This window comes from Haliotis rubra, unplaced genomic scaffold (genome assembly GCF_003918875.1).
Source record: "Haliotis rubra isolate DU_JTF1 unplaced genomic scaffold, ASM391887v1 Scf228, whole genome shotgun sequence".
In the NCBI taxonomy this organism is placed as follows: domain Eukaryota; kingdom Metazoa; phylum Mollusca; class Gastropoda; order Lepetellida; family Haliotidae; genus Haliotis; species Haliotis rubra.
This window is the reverse complement of record NW_025766314.1, coordinates 820,601-841,125: the sequence shown is the minus strand read 5'-3', so window position 1 is coordinate 841,125 and position 20,525 is coordinate 820,601. Positions and strand designations below refer to the sequence as shown.

At 39.1% G+C, this 20,525-nt stretch overlaps 1 protein-coding gene across 1 annotated transcript in view; it reads right to left on the bottom strand.

The window, feature by feature from the left end:
• Window positions 1–355: 355 nt before the first annotated feature.
• LOC124277807 (G-protein coupled receptor GRL101-like) overlaps window positions 356–20,525 on the bottom strand; it is a 35,234-nt gene continuing 15,064 nt past the window's right edge. Inside the window, exons 9-10 of the mRNA XM_046713522.1 lie at window positions 3,404–3,642; window positions 356–544 (exon numbers count right to left, since the gene is read on the bottom strand). Coding sequence (XP_046569478.1) covers window positions 356–544; window positions 3,404–3,642 — 428 coding nt within the window. The remainder of the gene's footprint in view (window positions 545–3,403; window positions 3,643–20,525) is intronic.

Sequence of the window (20,525 nt, the reverse complement as noted above, 5' to 3'; positions counted from 1 at the left end):
GGAGAGTATCTTTTTCCAATTCCATATATACATAATCAAGTATAAGCTTTCTCTCTCATTGTCTCTCTTTCTCCCTGTATCAGTCTCTCTCTCTCCCTTTTTTTCTCATACTCTCTCTCTCCCTCCCTCCCTCTCTCTAACAATGCAATATATGACGAAAAAGTATTTTTCCATAACAACGCACTTCAAACTAATAGTTATGCTGAATTTGAAGGCTTACGTGGATATACTGCGACATTGGAACTCTAAGCTTTCTATTTGCTTACCCATTTCGTCAAGTCTCTCAACCCCGAATGAAACAATTCTGTACAGATAAATGTCACAAACTTGATACTCCAGACCTTCCGAATGGTCACTAAGGGGGTGACCCCGCCACAGATGTTTGTTTTGTGGGTTCGTCTCGTGGAGACAATTGTCCATTCACTTCCTCGTTTAAAGGCTCTGATACGTCACACTTCTTGATGAGTTTATTTTTCAAAATGGATTTCTTTTTATGACCAGTCAATCTTTCATTTCCATGACGATAATTCCTAAGGCACTGCATCTGAAATACAAAGTACAGTTTAATATATACTTTCTCGTTCTATAGCGAAAACATGCACAATTATTAACAGAGAATATCATACGAACATGTGTGTCAAAATGATTTTAGTGAAGTCTTTTCTCAGTATTCTGAACAATTTGAATAATTGAAGGTCCGGGTTAACATTGGTCATCAACAACTCATGCTTGTCTTAGAAGGCGACTATCGTAATTGGGTGGACAGTATCGCAGACAAATGTCATCAATTTGCGTAGATCGATACTCATAATGTTGATCACTGGCTTATCTGGTCCAGACTCGCTTACTTACAGACCGCCGCCATATAGCTGGAATGTTGTTAGTGCGGCGTCATCTCAATATTTGAATGCCATTCAAAACGATGACATGCAAACACTGATCAGTAATCGTTTCTCAAAACACTGATGAACAAATGCTCATAAGTTAATGCATTAACATATTCTTTTGACAAGAGGACAACTGGAAATATGGAGAAACAAATACTGATCGGTCTACGCATAGCATACGCTGATCAGCATTTATTTCCCTGCGTGTAGAACAAGAACATAAACGAAGCGTTCATAAAATTACTTTTCAAGTGATTTTCATTTCTTCATCGGACCACCGAATAAACAATCGCAGTTTGATTCACAGCTTGGTCGCGATGAGGCATTTGTTTAGCTGGTCGTGATCATCCGGTCTTTCAACCTGTTTGACAGTACCGATCAGTGATGGACGTCTGTATTTCTCTTACTTCATCAGGACAAACATTTCTGTCATCCATAAGAAATTCGCGTTCAAGCAGGGTCGATTGTACAATTCTGACTAAATCCTAGAGAAAACTGACTGACTGACTGAATTTGGTTTTACGCCGCTTTTAGCAATATTCCAGCAACATCACGGCGGGGGACACCAGAAATGGGCTTCACACATTGTACCCATGTGGGGATTCGAACCCGGGTCTTCGGCGTGACAAGCCAACGCTTTAACCACTACGCTACCCCACCGCCCTCCTATAGAAGAAGCATCATGGGTTGAACAAATTACTTTATACTGTACAGAGGTCAATGACCTAAATAACCTGCGGCTATTATATTCTCTAGCTTCAGAATATGTTTTGAGTGTTTTGGGAGAGTTTGTTTGTGAGTTTGTCCTGCCTGTTGAATTGTAAAGCGCCTGCTGATACCAGCCATGTACCCTGGCCATGCAGCAAATATGAAAAACCTGAAAGTTGTTTTTCACATTTTAAGGAGCTTAAGGGCAATGGACATGACTCTTCTGCCACAGTGATGGAAGTGTTCTCTTGTAACGACTCCCAGAAGGTGGTTGTGATGCTTCAAAGCATTGCGGGGGCCTAGTATCACAGTGACCGGGTGATACAGCAGAGAAGATGAAGCCAAACCAGCAGCCATGTGTCTTACATGGTATGTAACACATTTGCCCCTTCCACACAGAACGCAGACACGTCTACTTGTGTTTATGATGCTATGGGGAGGAAATGCTGATCTGTACCGATGGCGCTTGTTTCAGATAATGTGATACCCATTGCATTCAGTGCTCGATAGGATGCCTCTGTTTGAGGTGAAGTGAGAGAGTGAATGTTGAAAGCCACACAGTAACACCACGACCTGTACATTTTCCAGTTTGGACCAGACAAACCATTTGTTGAAACAGCGAGACACACCGACGACGATCAATGGCGTCATGAAATCACCTTCTAAAGGAGGTTAAATTTAATTCTACCGCATCCTGATTCATCGGGTATCATGGATGGTGTTTATGAAACCATCTATATTTTTCGTCCAATATCTGTATCTACACTTCGATATATCCTCACTTCCATGAGTCAAGTCAATCAGGAGCTCAACGTAATCAAACAATCTCCTCAGTCCTATTTCATAAGGTGAACATACCGGAGAAATATCCACAAGCAACGAGAATGATAATATTATCACCCTAGTAATCATGTAAGTACGAAGACCTTCAACCTTAATTTTCCAGTGAAATTGGATATTCATTATGCTGCATATTAAATACACAATGCCATTTTAGAAAGTGGTCAAATGTAACGTATGTTATATTTGGGATTACACTTTCTTAGTAAAGTACAGATTCTAGTACTTTTTGGGTTGAATCCAATCCGGGATTCGAACCCACACAAAGTCAGACGCCTAGACCGCTCAGCCACCGTGGCTTCCACACAAAATGAGCGGTCTAGGCGTCTGACTTTGCGTGCTGGCGATTAGGTGCCTGACTCTGAGGGTGTGGGTTCGAATCCCGGATTGGACTCAACCCAAAAGAACTAGAATCTGTACTTTACTAAGAAAGTGTAATCCCAAATATAGCATACGTTACATGCTGCATATTACCGAATAGTCATTAATATAATTTTTGTCTCCAAATGAATTATACCTGATCATAAAGAGAGACAATGGCTTATTGATTGTTGTCCCACTTCACATATACAGCATCAAATAGCAAGTTTCGGTGTAGATTGTTTCAAGATGGAAGAAATTAACAGTGATTAATACAAATGTGCGCATGATATAGACGAATCGTACAACTGAGTTTTGATCTGCTTTTAGAAGAATTTACTATAAAAAAATTCTCCTTTACAACAAACTGCTTTTGGCTCTGAAGAAAGTCAAGAATCTGTATTTTAATTTGCTCTTTTTTTGGCCATGGAATTGGTTTTGTCCCTGTTATTAAGATGTAAGGAGTTTAAGATATCGAGTTAACATGAGTTAAGCTAACGAAGTTCGAAGGCGCGAGGTAACAATGTTAACATTTGTTAAAGTTACTGAGGTTCAACGTGAGCTAGGAGGTTCGAGGTATACGTGATTCGAGATTATAGTAGACTCACCTCCATGTCATTCAGGACATGACGCTGACTGACCGACGTCCGGTTTGCCCTGGCACTGGACAAAGACTGTGAAGACTCCTTATTGACCTGTGGTCTCCACACAACGGAAGAAAACTTGGAGAAGAGTTTCTGTTTGAACAGCTTGGTGGTGATTGTATACAGGAGCGGGTTGAGGGCACTGTTCACGGGCAGAACGAACACCACGACCCAGGCGTATAGGTCACCGCTGATCTTTACACCTTCAAAACAATCCACATTAAATTGTTAGCTAACTTTAAACATGCCAATGAAATGGTAAACAACATTTACTAGTCACAGTTCCCTTTCACAGATTTTGTCAAACTGTTGCAACGATGATTGAGTGAGTGAGTTTAGTTTTACGCCGCTTTTAGCAATATTCCATCAATATCACGGCGCGGGACACCACAAAATGGGCTTCACACAATGTACTCACGTGGGGAGTCGGACAGGGTCTTTGGCGTGACGAGCGATCACTTTAACCACTAGGCTACCCCACCGCCCCAGCAATGATTGATAGTTAAAAAGACAAAACCAAATTGACAGTTCTTCAGTTTTCAATTGCATAAAACAAACTCTTTGTAGAATTATATGAATGTATTTTGATGTAGGGGGACACACAAAATTACCAGACTTAGCACTAACTCATTGTGTGGAATCGAACTGGACCTATAGCATGGCGAACGAACGCTTTACCAATTCGACTAACCAAAATCTTACTAATATGGATTTGTATTAAATGATGGTAAGTCTCTTTTCTCTAAACAATATGGGGCGGTGGGGTAGCCTAATGGTTAAAGCGTTCGCTCGTCACGCCGAAACCCGGGTTCGAATCCCCACATGGGTACAATGTGTGAAGCCCATTTCTGGTGTCCCCCGCCGTGATGTTGCTTGAATATTGCTAAAAGCGGCGTAAAACCAAACTCAGTCAGTCAGTCTCTAAACAAAATGAGACATACATGCTTACGTTTAAGTCAAGACATATTTTCAAAAACACTGTTAATGGTTATATTTCAGTCCATCTATTTTAAAACCCGCCCTGTAAATAATTAAGCCTATCTCTGACGCTCGGCCAAGACGTAAATATTAAAAACCAATGCTCTTGAGATGCAATGGTTTCCTAGCAATTAATAAGACTGTTCCACAAAAGGAATAACGTCAACTAAGACAATTTTGCCTGTATGTCGACCGCTATTCCGGCACTGAATATGCATTGTATACTCGTTTGATAGTAACAAATAAACCCATTTAAATAGAAAAGGAGCCCTAGTTAGATGGGAGATACTGAACAAGAGGAAATGTAGACTTGCTTTATTTAGGGCTTTAGTTCAGGGACTGTGAGACATACTATAGCCTTGGTTTTTCGGGGTTTTTTACAATTTACATAACAAAATGTGTGTTTTTCATATTTCCGTGTCTTTGCATGTGTTACTGATGGGTGCAACAGGTAGTGCAGGAACCGCCCCACATGTCCAGGAACACTTTTGTGAAACTAATGTGCACGATTTTCTTGCTGACAGACATTGAAACATTTAGCGTGGGGAATCGGGAATCGAACTAATGGTCACATGTGTCTGGACAGCGATGACAGAGGTGTCCTCTCTGTTCGATAGTGATTCTGGCAGGATGCGATCTAGCCAGAGTCAAATAATAGACAAGAACATCTCATTTTGCTACTGAGTGTGTGAGTGAATAATAGTGACCAGTAGTCTAGAACTTATGTCTCAGGGAACGTAGACGTATATGTATGTATGTACCTGTACGACTGATGTTGCTTTCACGAGTCCGAACTAACACCGGTTTTGTAGTGCAACATGACAAACCCACTCAGACACTCAAAAAGAACATTACAAACTTAACACTCGAAAACAAGTCTCAAGAGTTAGATGTCTCATCATTAACGACAAATACATTCTTCTTGAACACATGTTACAGACACGTACAAAAAGAATATTCACTTGGCATCCCTGCTCATTACCTCCTGGCAGCAGTCCCAAGATTCGCAGTAAGTGTTTCCCCACGCGCGGTGGGGTGATCTGTGCACGGAATGGATTCGACCAGACACACAGTTTTAAGGCAATTTTCGTAATTTTTTAGCACACCACAGCCCAATTCAAGTGTCGCTATTACCCATTTGTTGAGAGTTGAAGCGTCTACGACTCATTAGAAAATAGACCAACAATCTGCGGACGCACATGCAAAATAATTATTTGTAACACACTGATTCCTGCAATAATTTTCTGGCAATGTACTCACTATTGCCAAAGTAATTCTTATAACGGTCTCTTGTATTGTGGTATGAAGTCATAGCGGAACATTTAAAAACATTTGGGAAACACATCCGTGAAGAGGCAAGTGAACTGGAGGGCTTGAAGAATGTCGTAATATTTTGTGTCGTGTTTTTTGTGTCAAGGACATTGATTGATTGAATATTGTATTACGCCGTATTTAGCAATGTCTGAGCAATATCACTGCCGAGGACTTTCGACTTGCACAGTGTACCGAGGTTTTCACCATGACGAGCGAACGCCTGGAGCACCGAATAATCACCAGCCACCAACCATCGGAAAAGTTGGCGATACTATGTTTTATTCATGAAAATCAACAGATGTGCAGTATTCGTCACAGCTTCACAATATTTTCAACATAGAAGGTACATGTGGTTGCAAATCCATTTCTCACCCAAGTCTTGATCACTGCTACCGAATCAATCTCTTTTACACTAAGTTACCCAGCCACGGATTATTTCACAATGTATTTAATACTGTTTCAGTAATGATTAACGGTTAAATAGATAAAACCAAATTTGAGCTCTTAAGTTTTCAATTGCATAAAAACAAACTCATTATATTTTCATTTACTCCTCAATTGAGAAATTCAGTCAGTTGTGCAATTACATGAATGTACATTTTGATGTGTCACATCGAATGGTGCCATGCATGAAATATTTTAAGTGACCATTTTTAAAGTGACTTTCCTCTTCCACTTAACACATGATCGCCTTATCTGCAGCATCATTCTGAAGCGTCTTGTACAGTGTGTCACGTACAAGGCCATTTAATCGAATGAGCATGTGGAACGTGTTTACAGGGAATTGTGCGGGGTTTTACGAGCTTAATTGGTGTGTGAACGACCGTTCATCTCATAACGAATGTAAGAAAATCACCATTACGATTTGAGATGTTAAAAGTGTTTATTGTGAGTGACAGTTGGCTGTTAAACTGTCAAGAGTGAGTTTGTTTGCAAATATTCCAGTAACAGTTTCTCACTATAATGGCGGAACCGTTGAATCGTCGTCATAATATCTAGCACTGAGTGTGGTAGCTAGATGTTTGCCATTTTGGGCTCAACCACCTCTCAGGTTTCTGGCGCCCCGAACACCGCAACACCGAATAGGGAATTTCGACACCTTAAACGTCCGGACCCCCGAACTCCTAACGTCAGGATAAAGTTGCATGAAATGAACTTCATATGCCACGATTCCATTTCTGTTTTGGAATCAGCTGTGCCATAGAGAATAATGAATTAGAATATGCTTCTAATCAGACAGTATGCCGTTTTTACGTCCGAACTGGTCAGTTGATTATGTTTATGATGTAGACAGGTATTTAATAACGACTAATGATGATGATGTTGAGTTTAAACTCTTCTTGAACTGATTAATGTGTGTTCTAGTTAGTAGTAGAGGTGTGACCATACAGAAATTTAACGATACGATACGTATCGCGATATCTTGAAACGATGCGATTCGATTCGATGCATATCATGATATGCTTTCTTTAGTTATTTTCTTTAAAAATCATATGTTAATAGCAAGAAATTTTGACATAACCTTCAATATTTAATGAAAATTAACAATTTTAAGGTCAACGATACATATCACGATACGAAAAAACGTATCGATATATTTATCATCAAATAAAGTATCACGATTATCGATACTACGATATATCGTCACAGCTCTAGTTAGTACCAACCCTTTATCTACCCAGTGTCACATTTCCATACAAAATATGCAATCATGAACAAGCTGTTATGATACGATCATGCTGCACCTATTACACTTAAATACACGAATGCAACTTTCCCTTTTGAAATATGATATGTTATACTTCAAATATGTCTTCAAGAGCAGAAACAGAATGAAATGAAATGTGAATCTTTTGTTAAAATGATCCTATACTATTCCATATGCACTCCATATGTATGAGCCTATGTATATGAGTCTTTCATAAATACACATTTGAATGTATCTCACTGTAAGAATCGCAATACCACTTTATGTTTAATTTAACATAATTCATATGTATTATATCCCGTGGGTGATTTTATCATAATTGTGTCTCATCACACATTCCACTAATCGGTCGCACCATCCTTGGAATCAATATGCAATTAATATGAACTGTGAGAACCACACGCCCCAACCTTTTCCCTATATCTTAAAGGAGCATCTCCGGTGCCTATGACACTCACGTTTAACGAGGAACATCGCAAGGTCAACTGGAGTAGGCTGTATACACACGTGCGGCTGCCAGTAGGGCAAGGAGGTTATCCATCTTACCACCAAATCTTATTGCAGCCTCCGGCGAGGCTTGATAACGTTGCCTACAGGCAATAGCAATAATGTCAATCTGAGAAGATACCTGTGTGTTTTAGTTTGCACATATGGCGTTTTGTACAGTGTTTATCTAACAAAACGTAAAGTCATTAAGACCTAGGAAGTTTTAAAGTAGCAATCATATGATAATGACCCTAACAATAAAAGCTAACATTTGGTGCTTCTATTCTACCATTGGTCGTCTTAGAAGCTATCAATCCAGACAGTTACAAATGTCATAGTTAATAAAATGTCTACATGATGGATTTGGGGATATTTTGGGATCGTCAGTTAAGACCAGAAAATATTACAACACTCCGCCATCAAATTGAAATCGCCAAGTAGCAATATGTATTACGATGATTTAATGTTGCTTCAAGACAGTATAAGTATTATTGATGACGTAAATAGGTTGTTGTATGAGCTCGTAGAAGTTCTAAATTGTACCGCCATCACCAAAGTACCTGACAAGGTCTAGCAAAGCTGGTAGATATACATCATACAATCATCGCTCACGAAGACGTGAGTATTATAGATTCTGACCAAATGCATGCTTATCCCAACCTCGCACAGCGGTTGTTATCGACCAGGAAGAACATGCTCGCCCATTTAGAACACCTGGTGTTAACATTACATTAAACTTATGTGCTTTTTAAAAGGAAAAGATGATAATGGAACTTTAGGGCCCTCGTAATACACACAATTTAAGAAATAGACAAAACTTTTCAAACCATTATGAAAGCTATTTTCTTAAACATTATCATTATCATTATCTCATGACATATGACTCCAGCCTTTGATATCAACAGTTAACGCATTTTAGGTACGAACATGCTCTTTTAAAGAGCCTCATGAGAAAATCATGGTTACAACATACCACGACAAGATTAGGCAGCTATGTGAAAATATGACACACATTTTGTCCGATTCTATTCCCTAATTTGACTTGTACAGTATGTCTGTGGACAGTATATTCCCTAAAGTCAATTTTGCCTTTATGTCGAGCAGTATCTTGCCTTTGGAGTTAAACATTTGTAACTTCTGAGGTACGCTCGAAATTCTTGCTTAGATGTTATTTGATAGGGTGATAGCTGTCAAGGCGTCAGTGAAGCTTTAAGAACGTTTGATGGTAGAATTACGGAGGGTATTCAAAATGCAATGTATCACTAACAAATCTGACGTCCAATGCAATTTCATATTTTGTCCTGCAACCTATGTTCCTGTGTTTTAGATAAGGAATATATTTTCCATTGCATGTGATTGTGACGGGTGCCGACGTTTGAGCAGGATGGAACAATTGACCTTCCTCCGCATGTGTTTGTGATGGGTATCACCGTTGGGGACGGATACACTCACAATTCACTGTGAAGAGGTTCCGCCACTTAGGCAAGCTAGTAACGTATGACTGTGGGTTTGAATCCCGACTATAGTTCAGGGTATCAGTACCGGTAATTTCTTTCACTAAGGGTAATAGATTTCTCGTCGGGCTTCTTTCCCATCAGGAGCCGAGAAGATCCGGGTTAGAATTGGTCTTCAGCAACGCATGCTTGTGTAAGAGGCGACTAACGGGGTCGGGTGGTCAGGCTGTTTGACTTGGTTGACTCATGTCATCGTATCCCAATAGCGTAAAGCGATGCTCATGCTGTTAACTGGATTGCATGGTCCAGATTCGAGTATTTACAGACTGCCATCATATAGCTGTAATATTTCACAGCACGGCGCCCAACAAAAACCAACCATCCAAGTTCCCATCAGAAAGCTAACTAGCTATACAGCCCGCAATATAGCTACAATACTGTTTAAAGCGTTTTTGCCCAACTCACTCAGTTGATCACTCCACTTTCAGGGAACGATAATGATCATTAGATGCTGGTCTGAGCATATGCTCATGCATGATTATGCTTCTGTATTGGTGTTTCAGGCTGCCAGCTCGAATATTTTCTCAATATGAGCGGTGCCAAGTTATTCAGTAATAGTCATAACAAGCGCGGTTTCCAGAAATTGGGGCATTTTATCTATGTTTTAGATGTCTAAAAAGGTTGTCACATTGTGTACAATGCTGGAAATGATGTACGAATGCCAACATTATTATATTTAGTTCATGCTTGACAGAAAACCCGTCCGATGAACAAAAAGGACATTCTTAAACCTTTGTTCCTACTCTTCTGACTGTTTGGTTTTCACTATAATCATCCACACTTGATGTTCTCTATAGTAGAGTGTAAGGCGACTCTCTCACTATGTACTTCTCAGTCATTCCTGATATACTTCATATGGTGTTCTTCATTATCAATGTTCCTCATTATCAGTGTTTTTCATGATCAATGTTCTTCATTATCAAATGATGTTAACAACATCAGTGAGTAGACTATTATAAACTGGTGTACTTTATTATAACATGTGTACGCTATGTTTAAAGTATGTACTGCATCGTCAAAATCTATACGTCATTATCAAATTATATCAACCAATTATAAATGACAAGTTTTATTGTCAAATGGTCTGAAAACTAATTCAAATTCTATACTTCATTATCAAATTATATCAACCAATTATAAATGACAAGTTTTATTGTCAAATGGTCTGAAAACTAATTCAAATTCTATACTTCATTATCAAATTATATCAACCAATTATAAATGACAAGTTGTCAAATGGTCTGAAAACTAATTCAAATTCTATACTTCATTATCAAATTATATCAACCAATTATAAATGACAAGCTTTATTGTAAAATGGTCTGAAAACTAATTCAAATTCTATACTTCATTATCAAATTATATCAACCAATTATAAATGATAAGCTTTATTGTCAAATGGTCTGAAAACAAAAGCAACTTCAAAACTAGTCCATATGATTACGACGTCAAACTTAAATTCGATGTTCTTATTGCAGCGAACAAATCCGGTTTTCGATGTAGACGAGCAAATGTCCCATTTTACTACATTGTTTTCCAGGATGCCATCAAAATGCATTTGATATGAGGATTACACAGGTTATTCAATTTACGATTGGCGGTCTTAATGAAATTAAGATAAATGACATTTTCTTGAGGGCGGCGTCCTGGCAGACCAAGGAAGCCATGATGCCCTGTTACTGTGACACGGACACAAGGTGACCTGGACTACTTGAGATTTCATTTGCTTCGGTTAAAAATACCTTGTTTTAATGGCGCTACCCATACAGCTGGATGCTGTAAATGTCTTTACCTATTCATGTCCATATGTGCTGCTGAAGCCTGGAGCAACGGAACACCTAAACAACACACTATCTACGTGCCATCTCTTACTGATTCCTAATTAAACAGAGTGTCGCTTGTTTATAGAGTTTTGACTCTTCTGTTTGATTCCACGATGTGATATTTCACCCTTTCTTCTACATGCACCAATGCCTATAGTCACGGATGGGAAGAGTACATGTAATTGCAAATGACATTACGCCTGAAAATAGTTTCCAAAAAGGATAATCACAGGCATTTTTCGAGTTTTGTTTGTTTATCATGAAACACAGGCGCAATATTTGTTAATATACTTGACTCTTCCACAATTGCAACTGAATTTGTTATAAGTATTTGTTAAAACCTTTAAGTAATAATTTGGAATCCTCTTCACTTCAGACACTTCTGTAGGGCCCTAGGTGTAAAGCAAGAACATAACTGACAAATGCAGAAAGATAGTTATACAAGTACTCATGTGTAATGATGTGTACGCACTTATTCATTGCCAATGTGAAATACGTTTTGCTACTTAAATTTCATCACATATAGTCATATGACGGGTTACATTAATGATTATATCTTAAGGACATCGAAAAATCGGGTGTAGTAAAAGCCACAAAGCTCTTTCCATGAACATTATCATCCTGTGTTTTTAGCCATTGCATGAGCATAATAAGCAAATAATCATGATAGCAGGTGAGCATATCCTGCGCAACACGTGACATCAGTAACGCGTCCCAAACACGCGCAAAGGAAAGTCAATCGTTGCGGGTCCATCTGGCCAAATAACGGGAAGGTAATATGGTACAACCCTAAATTGCATCAGACATCATCATCGCCTTTGAAGTTTCACATTTGGATATGTCCTCAATATCATACAACTTTTTGAAATATTTTCTAAGGCCGTGATTGCTTGCAACTCTTGAACAGAAATCATATGGTGCTCTTTGAAACATAATTACGAGGAATGTCATAATATTTTCTGTCATATATATTACCTCAAGGAAATTGAGTGATTCAACATTGTATTACGCCGTATTAGGCATATGCATGTGCCCATGTACCCACACGCCTAAACCACTTGCCTCCCATCCGAATCCTCCTTTCCCACCCCCACCCAAACACACACCCCAACCACCCTTACCAGGTCCTCTTCTGGCTTTCCCTCCTCCATCCCCTACCTTTCTGGATCATCATTATTATTATATGATATTTACATAGCGCACATATCCAGGGAACTAGTGCATGCTCAAGGCGTTGGTATTTTTTCCCTCGATCATTGGATGTCAATCTCAACGGCACATCGTATTATCAATCTCAACTTCCTGGGGAGTATACAATTATAATTATAATTGAAAATATCTTGAATTGGCGATACTATATCTTATCTATGAAAATAAAAAATAAGTGCAGTATTCGTCACAACTTTACAAAAATATGGTTCCAAATCCATTTCCTACCAAAGTCTTCATCACCGACACTTAATCACTCATTCATACACAAACCTTTCCAGTCACGGATTCTTTCACAGATTTTTGTAAAACTTTTGTAGCAATGATTGGTGGAATAGACAAAACCAATTTGACAACAGTTCGTCAATTTTCAATTGCATAAACACAATGTCGTTATATTTTCATTTGTCCCTCAATTAAGAAAGTCAGTCAGTTGTGCAATTACATGAATGTACATTTTGATGTGTCACATCGAAGAGGTGCCTTGCAATGAAATATTTTAAGTGACCATTTTTAAAGTGACTTTCGTCTTACATTTATCACATGATCGCCTTATCTGCAGCATCATTCTGAAGCGTCTTGTACAGTGTGTCTCGTACAAGGCCATTTAATCGAATGAGCATGTGGAACGTGTTTACAGGGAATTGTGCGGGGTTTTACTAGCTGAATTGGTGTGTGAACAACCGTTCATCTCATAACGAATGTAAAGAATTCACCATTACGATTTGAGATGTTACAGTCTCCATTATGAGTGACAGTTGGCTATAGTTAAACAACCAACAGTGAGTTTGTTTGCTAATATTCCAGCCCTAGTGTCTCACTATAATGGGATAAGTGAGTGAGTTAAGTCTTACTCCGCTTTCAGCAATATTCCGTCAATATCACGGCGGGGGTCACCAGAAATAGGCTTCACACATTGTACCCATGTGGGGAATCGAACCCGGGTCTTTGGCATGATTAGAAAAGGCTTTAACCACTAGGCTACCCCACCGCCCAACACTATAACGGGGGAACCGTTGTATTGTCGTTCAAAATATCCATCACTGGTTGTGGTACATAGATGTTTGCCATTTTGGGCCTGACCAACTTCTTAGGTTTCTGGCGCTCCCGAACACCGCAACACCGACGCCTTATACGTCCGGATCCCCGTTTTGCCTTAAAGTGCTGTACAATGAACTTCACATGCCACAATTTTTGTTCTTTTCTGGAATCAGTTGTGCCATAGAGAATGAAAATTAGAATATACTTCTAATCAGATATTATGCCGTGTTTCCAACCGGACAGGTCAGTTGATTATATTTACGATGTTGACAGACATTATATAACCACAGATGATGATGATAGTGAAATAATGTCTGTAACTTATAACTTACAGTAAGAATCGTAATTATAATCCACGTCCTCACATTTCCATACAAAATATGCTATGTTGAAACGGGTTTGTTATGATAATATCTATTCGGTACGTATTAAACTTGAATACAAGAATGCATGTTTCCCATTTAAAATATGTAATATTATACTTCTAATGTGACTTCAAGAGCAGAAACGGATTGATAATATGAAAAGGGAATATTTTGCTAAAATCATCTGATACTGTACCATATGCACTTCATGTATATGGGTGGGGCGGTTAGATAGCTCAGTGGTTAAAGCGTGGTCTCGTCAAGCCGAAGACCCGGGTTCGTATCCCCACATGGGTACAATGTGTGAAGCCCATTTCTGGTGTCCCCCACCGTGATGTTGCTGGAATATTGCTAAAAGCGGCGTAAAACCAAATTCAGTCAGTCAGTCAGTCTTCTCTAGTATTTAGTCAGAATTGTACAATTGACCCTGCTTGAACGCGAATTTCTCATGGATGACAGAAATGTTTGTCCTAATGAAGTGAGAGAAATACAGACGTCCAAACTCAGTCAGTCATGTATATGGGCCTATAGCCTCTAATAAACATGGGTACATGCACTGTGTGAAGCCTATTTCTAGGGTCCCCAGTCGTGACATTGCTGGAATATTGCTACCTCGTAAAAGCTGCCCAAAATTACACACACTCACTTACTCTCATAAACAAACGTTTGAATATATGTCACTGTAAGAAACGCAATGCCACTTTATGTTTAATTCAACATAATTCATATGTATTATATCCTATTGGTGATTATATTATATCTTGCCTCTTATAAACCTATGGCCAATGTTGTCTATTGTTCTTGCAGTTGCTTCGCATTATGGAATAACTTCGGTAGAGGTTTTACGATTGCATGAGGCTGTTCCATCATTTGCGGGCTGTTCCATCAATGTTGTTCTACACAGTACATGCACAAATTGAAAATAATACATATGTAATTTTCTTAGACGGTTTATAAGTTTGATAAAAGACTCCTCCTCGGTTTTGGTTCAGAATGTAAAACCTCAGTGTCAGGGAAATCACTCGGGCGCTATAGCGCCCTCGGGATTTCCTTCCCTTAAGGTTTAACATTCTCAACCAAAACGTCGGAGTCGTCTTTTATCCTACACATCACACATTCCACTAATCGGTCGCACCATCCCTGGAATCAATATGCACTTAATATCAACTTTGAGAACCACACGCCCCAACCTTTTCCCTATATCTTAAAGGGGCATCTCCGGTGCCTATGACACTCACGTTTAACGAGGAACATAGCAAGGCCAGCCGGAGTAGGCTGTATACACACGTGCGGCTGCCAGTAGGGCAAGGAGGTTATCCATCTTACCACCAAATCTTATTGCAGCCTCTGGTGAGGCTTGATAACGTTGCCTAAAGACGATAGCAATAATGTCAATCTGAGAAGATACCTGGCTGTGTTTTAGTTTGCACATATGGCGTTTTGTACAGTGTTTATCTAACAAAACGTAAAGTCATTAAGACCTAGGAAGTTTTAAAGTAGCAATCATATGATACTGACCTTAACAATATAAGCTAACATTTGGTGCTTCTATTCTACCATTGGTCGTCCAAGAAGCTATCATATCCAGACAGTTACAAATGTCATAGTTAATAAAATGTCTACATGATGAATTTGGGGTTATTTTGGGATCGTGATTTCAGACCAGAAAATATTACGACACTCCGCCATCAAATTGAAATCGCCAAGTAGTAATATAGGATGATTTAATGTTGCTTCAAGACAGTATAAGTATTATTGATGACGTAAATAGGTTGTTGTATGAGCTCGTAGAAGTTCTAAATTGTACCGCCATCACCAAAGTACCTGACAAGGTCTAGCAAAGCTGGTAGATATACATCATACAATCATCGCTCACGAAGACCTGAGTATTATAGATTCTGACCAAATGCATGCTTATCCCAACCTCGCACAGCTGTTGTTATCGACCAGGAAGAACATGCTCGCCCATTTAGAACACCTGGTGTTAACATTAAATTAAACTTATGTGCTTTTAAAAGGACAGAATGACACGTTATGGCCCTCGTAATACACACGATTTAAGAAATAGACAAAACTTTTGAAACGGTTATGAAAATTATTTCATTAACAGGTTTTTCACAGATACCATTATCGTCATAGAGACACAGGCCTCCAGCATTTGGTATCGACATTTCACACATTTTAGGTACAAATGAGCATGCTCTGTCAAAGAGCCTGATATTAAAATGATGGTTACATTATTCTAGGACTAAGTGAAGCTTCCAAAATATGGAAAATATGGCAGATATGTGGAGAAAGTTTATAAGTGTTCTACAGCAGTGTTATACAGACCGCGACATAACTGAAACGCTTTAAACAGTGCTTCAGTGATATTGCGGGCTGTACATCTTGTTAGCTTTCTGATGGAAAGGATGTTGTTTAACGCCGCATATTCGAGTCTGGACCAGACAATCCTCTGATCAAAAGTAAGAGCATCGACAGCCCGCGATAAAGCATTTATACCCAACTGACACAGCGGATCACTCAACTTTCAGGGAACGATAGTGTTCAATAGATGCATTGTCAAATGTGTACGCTGTTATCAAAGTAAGCACAGCATTTTCAAATGCTATACGTCATTTTCAAATTAAGTCAAACAATCTACAAATAATCAACTTCATTGTCAAATGATCTGAACACTAAATCGAAACTTCAAAACTACTTGATAAGATTACGACGTCAAACTTGAATTCGATATTCTTATTGCAGATAACAAATCCGGTTTTTCAGGAACGTAGACGAACACATGTCCCATATCGTATTCTCGGTAAAAAAAATTACGAATAAGATGCTACATTGTTTTTCAGGATGCCATCAAAACGCGTTTGATAAAATGATTACCCACTTAATTCAAATTACAATTGATAGCCTTAATGAAATTAAGATAAATGACATTTTCTTGAAGGCGGCGTCCAGGCAGACCAAGGAAACCATTATGCCCTGTTACTGTGACACGCACACAAGGTGACCTGAACTACTTGAGATTTCATTTGCTTCCGTTAAAAATACATTGTTTAAATGGCGCTACCCATACAGCTGGATGCTGTAAATGTCTTTACCTATTCATGTCCATATGTGCAGCTGAAGCCTGGAGCAACGGAACACCTAAACAACACACTATCTACGTGCCATCTCTAACTGTTTCCTAATTAAACAGAGTGTCGCTTATTTATAGTGTTTTAACTCTTCTATGTGGTTCCATGATGTGATATTTGACCCTTTCTTCTACATACACACATGCGTATATAGTCACGATTGTGGAGAGTAATTGCAAATGGCACTACGCCTGAAAACAGTTTCCAAAAAGGATACTCATTGGCATTTTTCGACTTTTGTTTGTTTATTATGAAACACAGGGGCAATGTGTGTGGATATACTTGACTCTTCAACAACTGCATGTGTTATAAAACCTGTATGTTATAATTTGGAATCATCATGACTTCAGATACTTTTGAAGGGTTATAGCTTTGAAGAAAGAACATATACTAAGCAACACATCTCCAACTTTACCTGAGCAAAAACGTTCTTTCCTAAACTCAGAATTGAACCCAGGAAAGGGTCTCAAAAACGCAACCTGATCTCGGAGATGGTACGGTGTTCTCCATGTTTTTCATGAAACTCATGCTGCACGTGCTGTTCACAAGGACCGCCCCTATCAAATGCACCCCAAAACCTGGTTGAAACATTCACATTACAACGTCAGCAGGATGTCCCTTCTCACGACAGCTCAGAGGAACCAGGCGCTAGGAAGACTTGAAGCTGGCCACACTGCACAAGCCGTTGCCAATCACTTCCAGGTCAACGTTCGAACCATCTACAGGCTGCAGCAACGTTTCCGGGCCACCACCACCACAAATGATCGCCCCCGTACTGGCAGACCAAGGGTGACCACAAGATGACAAGACTGCCATGTTGTGCGACAGCATATACAGAATCCCTTCATGCAGGCATCCGAAACAGCACGTCAGACAGTGCAACACACGGAAGACCAATCAGTACTGATACAGTACGCCGATGTCTTAACAGCGGGAACCTCCATTACCATAGACCTATGCTCACCCCTCGTCATCGGCGTGAACGTCTACAGTTTGCCCTACAACACCAAAACTGGCGATACAGGCAATGGAGAACTGTTCTGTTTAGCTATTGCATGAGTATAATAAGCAAATAATCATGATAGAAGGTGAGCATATCCTGCTCAACACGTGACATCCGTCCCAAACACGCGCAACGGAAAGTCAATCGTTGCGGGTCCATCTGGCCAAATAACGGGCAGGTAATATGATACAAGCCAAATTTGCATAAGACATTCTCATCGTCACTGAAGTTTCAAACTTTTTGAAAGCTTTTCTAAGACTTATGAAGGATGCGACCCTGAACTGACAACTCTTGAGCAGAAGTCGTATGGCGCTCTTTGAAATCTTGGTGGGATAAAAAACGTGCTCGATTACTGAAGTCGTGTGGAAGATGAGAACATTCAAAGAAACATGTTCAAATGGCAAGAGACATAATTAATGTTGCATCAAACTTGGAAATCTTTTGTAGATATTTACTTTTAAACATTTTGAAATCCTTGAATGTTGAAAGCTTGTTTAAAGAACAAATGTCTTATGACGCAGTTAGAAATTTTGGCAGAATGCGTAAAAATGACATTGTAGAGTTTCGTGAACCTCATGACATGCTCAAGGAAAATACATCACATTTCTTATGCGAATTCAAATATTCAGAATGATTGATTCGGTTGTTAATATAAATATAATCGACCGAATAAAAAATTTGGTTTCTTCGCGGATAAATAAACACACTTGTGCGGCACCATTCGTCGTTCATCGACTACGCGGGAGTTTGTGTGTGGATAGACGAGAGTTGCTTCAATGATGATTTCAGCAGTATTCCAATGTTATGATCGCATCGGCTTGACAAGGAATGCATTTCACGCATGGCACTCGTTAGAGGAATTAGACCCAGGAATTCTCTGTGATGAACCAACGCGTTTGAATCAGCAACATATGTTCCATACAGTCACCCAGAGACAAAGCCGGCACAGTCAAACACATTTGAGTCGAACTTTGATGTGTCCATCTAACGGTTGTATCGAAGTGAAAGCTTTTCGAAACAAACTGCGTTCGACTGTACTTTAGTAGCAACTGTATCCAATAGCTCACTGTACTAAAATAAATTTGATTTTTCAAAATAACATTGAATAGCTATAATCATTGTTATATTACTTATCATTACATTGTTAACGAAAAATATATAACACGAATAGATGTATTCTTATGTTTGGTGCGTTTGATTAGGAGTTTTTTTGCTTCAATCTGTTTTTGGTTTTACTTCAGTTGGGTGTTTGTCTTTTTGTTTTGTTTATTTTGTCACATTTTGTTGTATTTGTCTGGGGGTTTTGTGCCTATTTCTTGTTTCATCTTTTTTCTGGGGGTATTTTTCTGTGTGTGCTATTGTTTTTTTGTTTTGTTTTCTTTTGTTTGTTTGGTTTTTATTTAGTTGTTTTTAGTTTATTATTTTAGTTGTTTTTTGTTGTTGTTTTTGTGTTTTGTTTGTTTTGATTTTGGGGGTGTTTTTTGTTTTTGTTGTTTTGGTTTTTGTTTGTTCCCACACAGAACGTACGTGGTACGAGTGAAACACTACCCAAGCGGAGTAAAACCACTTACTCATCGACTTAAAGCGATGAACACAGTTTGTGTGATTATTGTTGTATGCCGTTTTAGCAATATTCTAGCAATATCACGGCGGGGGACACCACAAATAGGCTTCACACATCGTACCAATATGGGGAATCAAACAAGGGTTTCCGGAGTGACGAGTGAGCAATTTAACCACTAGGCTACCCCACTGTCCTTAAACAGACTGTGATCGATTCTTTTTATCCTTTCAAAATATAACGCCCCGTAAAAATGACCTTGTCGAATTTCATTTACATTTCGCAAGTAAACCAATTCCTCAGCACAAGCAAGGATAATTTCCTAACAATCAGCAACTACCACCGATCTATGGTGGCCAAATTTCTCCACATGATCCCCTCTAACTAAATGATGCTAACAAACAGTGTCTAGAAACCAAAATAGACCAACCAGTCATATAAATATTCCGGCATCCGTGTTTAAAACGGCGTTTCTCGTGGTATAATCTTCTTCTAATTGCGTACCCTCTGTACATATCGTGTCCGGAACCTTTTACAAATTGCTGCGTCAGCGAGACTAAGGTCGAGAGGTGATAGCTGCAAGTCATAGAGGTCCGTAATTTTATCAAGATATATGTCTCATCGTTTGAAGATATACACAGCAACACCCTGATTTGACCTCTACTCCTCATGATATTTATCTCAAATCTATAGCCACGGTCGAAATGAATGGATGTACATAAACCACCAATCAGGGCGCACTTCAGCCGCGGTTAATGAACACTCCACACGTAGTTGGTGTGCTTGCTTAAGTAACCCCATCAATCATCTCAAGCATCCACACTATCCAGTTTGTCATCATCAGTGGAGTTTCAGTATGTATGAGCCTGCGCTATATTGTTACCTTTATGAATATGTAACCGTGAAATGTATATATTGACCTACAAAGTAACGAACGATCACAGGCTGCA